Source organism: Diachasma alloeum, unplaced genomic scaffold, assembly GCF_001412515.2.
Source record: "Diachasma alloeum isolate Michigan unplaced genomic scaffold, Dall2.0 Dall_scaffold_00205, whole genome shotgun sequence".
NCBI classification, from domain to species: domain Eukaryota; kingdom Metazoa; phylum Arthropoda; class Insecta; order Hymenoptera; family Braconidae; genus Diachasma; species Diachasma alloeum.
The window spans coordinates 999,406-1,005,076 of NW_021680370.1; the positions used below are offsets into that span (position 1 = coordinate 999,406).

The 5,671-nt window shown below is 42.4% G+C and overlaps 1 protein-coding gene across 1 annotated transcript in view; it reads right to left on the reverse strand.

Moving 5' to 3' along the window:
- Positions 1 to 4,229: 4,229 nt before the first annotated feature.
- LOC107036105 (ribonuclease H-like) overlaps positions 4,230 to 5,671 on the reverse strand; it is a 2,130-nt gene continuing 688 nt past the window's right edge. The window contains exon 2 of the mRNA XM_015253846.1: positions 4,230 to 4,443. Within this exon, the coding sequence (XP_015109332.1) occupies positions 4,230 to 4,443 (214 nt within the window). The remainder of the gene's footprint in view (positions 4,444 to 5,671) is intronic.

Below are 5,671 nucleotides of genomic sequence, written 5' to 3' on the forward strand. Positions count from 1 at the left end.
TTTTGGGGTCTTAATTAATCGGTTTGCAATCGTTCCTTCGCGTACGAATCTTAGTATTGGGTAATTGGGGCATGCTGAGTGTGTCATTTCATCACTTTTGAACTCGTTTCCAGTGCCTTTGGAATTTTTAATTGAGTTCAAGTGATGAAATGTACTCAATTTAGCTTACAATTGTGGGTTTGATTCTCAATTACATGGGATTATAATGTAACTTATAGTTATGATCTTATATAAAATTTATTCTAGTCTTAAATTTCTAGTATAAAATTTTTGGACATTACAGCCCCCCCTCATAATTGTTTCTGGTTGCATTTTGGAAGCAATTTTGAGGAGTTGGATTTTTAAATTTTATGTGTAGTATGGGTAGAGTTATTTTGTTTTTGTAATCTTGCACCGAGCGGTGGCCGTGAGCGGCTGGGTGCTGACGATAACATTCTTGGGAGTTCGGATTACATTGTATTTCCGATTCACCTGTCAGTTTTCTTCGCTCACTCGGTGACTTGGGAAGTGTTTCAGCTTAATTTTGTTTGTGTGCCAGGGATTTTGTTCGTTACGGTACTTTGGGATATTTTCCTGTCTATTTTCTATGTTATTTTTGACGCGTGTGCAGTGGTTGATTTTCTTGTTTCGCTGCTTTTGTATGCAAACATTTGGGGTTTTTTTTGTTTTTTTTTGTTTTGCTATTTTAATTTTATTATATTTTACTATACTTATTTTATTTATTTATGTTGTTTCGTAGTTTCTGGTGAATTTTGAATTTTAAAGTTCTTGTGGTGGGTTGTGAGGGGGGTATGATGAGAGGCTTGTGCCTGTGCGAATGTCGCACAAAGAGGAACGGCCGATTGAAACCCTCCACGCTCTTATGCATAGGTGTATTCTTATCCATTCCTCTTTGTGCGACATTCGCACCAGGAGGAATGGAGGATAAGTTCGGCATGTTCTTCACGGTTACGCGGCGGGGGGGGGGTAGCTATATTTCTTGTTTATTCATGTCTATGGATTATTTTTGTTATTGTTTATTTGCTCATTTATATAGATGTATATAAATAAATATTATCATATGTATATATATGTATATAGATATATTTCCATTTATATACATATATATAATTTTTTTTTTTTTTTGGACGGTGTGCGCATATGCATTTCTCTATGTGCTTTATTAGCCGTGGTAATTTTAATGTATTTTTATTTTATTCATGTTGTTTTGTATTTTTATTATTATTATTATTATTATTATCATTATTTTTTTTTTTTGTAGATGGCTCCAGGTATTGTTCGGGAAGTTTTGGAGATTGATGGTGAGAGGGAGGTGGAGGAGGTCCCCGACCTTCCTGGGGGTGCAGGGATTCGTCCCTTCGCTGTTGTTTTTGGGGAGGTCGAGCTGGAGGGGAATCTCCTCCAGAGCTTTTTGTGGTGGGAGGAAAGGAGGGTAGAGGTGAGGGAGGTGTTAGGAGGGGATCGGTTGGAGACGCTGCTGGCAGTGGCGTCGGAGGTTTGTGGGGAAGAGATCCCAGTGGATAGGTTCGTGGAGGTTCTTTTGAACTTTCTCGCTTTTCTGGGGCCTTCTTATCAACTGACCACGGTAAGTGGTATGTATATACATATATATATATTTTTTTTTTCTTTTTAGGCACGGAGGCTATGGAGACAGCTCCTTATTTTCAAGGGCTTCTTGGCGACGGTGGGGAGGAGGGAGCCCTTAGGGTTGCTGAAAGAATTTGCCTCGCGGATTTTAGGGGTTGCTCTGGCAGTTGGCCTGGATATTTTGGTTGGCTGATGTTGTTTGTACTCATGCAATAAAGTTTGTTTATTGACACGTGTCTGACCTTTTTATTTTTAGATGTAGTTGATAACCACGGCGGATGGAGTATCCTGTTTGGGGATTGTGATGGCGTGTTTTGGTTTGGTGATCCCTTCCTTTTTCGGCGCTCGAGTTGGTGCTGGGTAGCTGGGCATTCCGACCGTAGCAATTGTTGTTGAGGTTTCTTCTATCCTTTGGATTTCTGGGGTTCCAATTTCGACTCTTCGTTGGAATTTTCTTTGTTTCTGCTTGGACTTCTGGCAGAGGGAGAAGCATGACAGAATGCTCATGATAGACAGCCCTTGCCTGTATGCGCAGATGCAACCATGGATAGGAAGATAATGGTGGTGATGATGCCATTTGTTGCGGTGAGGATTCTATGGTGGTATTCCTCTTGATGGTGGAGTCCGATTTCTTCCGCCTCGTTTAAGGTGTGTTGGAGTGATTCGTCGAATTCCCTGTTTTCATCTGATGTGGGTAAGATATGTTGTTTTATTTGGCTCAATGGGTGTATTGGTTTTGGTTTTTCGTTTAGTATTGGTGCCATTGCTGAAATGTTTATTGTTTTAGGTAACCCCAGTATCATGGGGAGTTGAGTCTGGATTAATCCTGCACCCTCGATGACGGCTGTGGCGGTTTCTGCCTTGCAGTTGGGATTTAGGTGGATTATTCCTGTGCCATTTATTGTTAGGCTGGTGGCTTGTTGGTTGGTGCAGGTTATTTCTAGTGTCTCTAGTTGTATGGTGGCATAGAGCCAACCATTGGTGCTGGTTAATTTGGTCCATNTATGTTTATTGTTTTACGTAACCCCAGTATCATGGGGAGTTGAGTCTGGATTAATCCTGCACCCTCGATGACGGCTGTGGCGGTTTCTGCCTTGCAGTTGGGATTTAGGTGGATTATTCCTGTGCCATTTATTGTTAGGCTGGTGGCTTGTTGGTTGGTGCAGGTTATTTCTAGTGTCTCTGGTTGTATGGTGGCATAGAGCCAACCATTGGTGCTGGTTAATTTAGTCCATTGTGTGTCTTGATTGTTGGTGACTCTGATGTTGCAGTTCTGATAGATGGTGGAGTCGACTTGGGCGTTGGTGTTTGTAAGTAGGCGGTATTCGCAGCTCTGTTTTCCATTGGGTTTCTTCAGGGGGAGGTTTCTGGGGCAAGCTAGGCAGTTTTCCAGTGGAATGCAGGTTTGCAGGTGTTCCCGGTTCATTTGGCTATATCTGCTGGTGTATTTTGAGGTTGTGATGTATTCATTTTGTGGCTCTACGTATGCTGCAAGTGTTTGATTCCCGTGGATTCTCTGGGGAACTTTGCAGGGGATTATTTTGTAGAGTTCCATTAGGTCTCTGCTTAGTAGTGGAATGTCGAGGATTATGAGGAAGGAGCCATTGTTGAAGCCGGTGTGCATGTCACTGATTTGGCTTAGGATGGTCAAATCTGTCTTTTCCGGAGATGTGGGAAAGATGCTGTCGGTGATGTTTTTTCCAATTTCCTCTATGGCTTTGTCCAATTTCTGGTTATTTATTAAGATGGGGTTTAGTTTCCCGTGTTTCGCGTCTTCTATGGCATGGAGGATGTTGTGCGTCGTTTCTAGATACTTTCTGGCGGCATGTTGTATTTCTCTAGCTGTTTCGTCGAGGCTTGCGAGATATTCCACTTGAGTCAACTTGTCGGACAGTAGGTTGGTGTTGGAGGCTATGACGTTTATTCGATCTGTGGCCTTTCTAATTTTCTCATAGTTCAGTTCGTGTTCTTTTTTTATGGCATTTATTTCAGCTTGGATGATGTGAGTTGAATTTCCGATTAGGTGGGTGATTTGTTGTTGGTCTTGATAGAGTCGATCAATTTCTTTGGTGATGTGTTCTTGGTCATTGTAGTCCATGGTGCCGAAGAGGGATCTCGATATGGTGCCCACGAATCCTAGTAAAGGGGATCTGCTATAACGTCTTTTGGGGTTCTGTTTTGGACTTTTCCAGATTCTTTCCAGATGTTTCTGTATTGTTTGGAGTGTTGTCTTGTACTCGTCCATCATGGGTATGCCTAGTACTCTATCGCAGGTTTGCTTTCCTTGGTGTTTATAGCATTCAGTTTGATGTTTTTCTATGGTTTGTATCCCGGGTAGTGGTTGTCCTAGGAGGTTGTGCATGTCCACTGTGAGCATCAGTCGCCATTTTCTGTTGATTGTTCTTATTTGGTCGATTTTCTCATAGTAGAGTCCGGGGTTGTGGTCTATAGATTCGTGTTGATAGATTTGATCGAGTGTTAAATCTGTTTCGGCCTGAATTACCCAAACGGTGGTCCATATGATGAGGATAGCTCTCATGGTATTGTGTTCTGTAAGTTGGAGAATTTTTGCTTGGGTTTGTTGTGCTTAATTTGGGTTTTTTTTTTTTGTAATGAGACGTTTCGGCTTAGATCTAGTTAGGTTAGGTGGGTATTATTTCTGATCCTATTTTTGCTAGTTCATCCGCTTTTTCGTTCTCGTATATTCCCTGGTGTCCTGGGGTATATTTGAATTGGACGTCGATTTTCTGGGTGAGTTCGGCGAGCTGTTTCAGGAGTGTTTGATTGACAATGGGCTTGGACTTAGCATTTAGCCAGCCATTTGTTTTCCATTTCTTTATGTGCTCAGTCATGCAGCTGATGAGGTATTTGGAATCGGTGATTATTCGTATTCTCGAAATGTCATGGCGAATACATATTTGGCATGCTTCGATGGCGGCCGCTGTTTCGGCGGTGATGTTGGTGGCCCGTGTACCTTGAAGAGTTNCTTGGGTTTGTTGTGCTTAATTTGGGTTTTTTTTTTTTGTAATGAGACGTTTCGGCTTAGATCTAGTTAGGTTAGGTGGGTATTATTTCTGATCCTATTTTTGCTAGTTCATCCGCTTTTTCGTTCCCGTATATTCCCTGGTGTCCTGGGGTATATTCGAATTGGACGTCGATTTTCTGGGTGAGTTCGGCGAGCTGTTTCAGGAGTGTTTGATTGACAATGGGCTTGGACTTAGCATTTAGCCAGCCATTTTTTTTCCATTTCTTTATGTGCTCAGTCATGCAGCTGATGAGGTATTTGGAATCGGTGATTATTCGTATTCTCGAAATGTCATGGCGAATACATATTTGGCATGCTTCGATGGCGGCCGCTGTTTCGGCGGTGATGTTGGTGGCCCGTGTACCTTGAAGAGTTTTGTGGGTGTTGAGGGGGTGGTTGTCCGCGAACCACACTCCGATTCCTGCTTTGGCATCGGTTGAGCCGTTAAAGGAGCAGGAGCCATCGACGTAAACTAGTGTGCGTCCTGACCCGTCTGTACTCATGTCCCTGGAATGGTTTCATTTTCAATCGTATACACTCAGATACGGGCAAGGGTCCCAAAACATAAAAGTGCTCATAACTCGCGAAATATTGACTTTATCGCAAAATAAAGTCTAGGATTTTTGATGTTTGTAATTGAACGGGCCATCGATTCCCGAGGTCGAATTTCCAAAATTTCAATTAGAGTGGTCTGTGCCGTGAAGGGTGGATCACTAAATTTATTGATATTGACTCATTCTGCGCAGGGTTTCAGTTTGTTTGGGTGCTTCATGAAGTGGTGTCCGTCTTCGCTTTCTAGGTACACGTTTCCTTTTTCAGTTATGTCGACAATATCGTAGGGCCCGGTGTAGGCCTGATACAATTTTCTTGGGCTCCTTCTCGACGTAGACGAATTATCCTATTTTGAGGTCTATTGGTCTAGCGTTTCGGTCGTAAAGGCCCTTGGAATGTAGTTTGGCCTTTTCTAGGTGGTCGAAGGCGAGTTGGTGAATTTTCTGCAATTTGTTAATTAGGTCTACCATGTAATCGTTGTAGGTATGTATTGGCTCATCTTCGTCG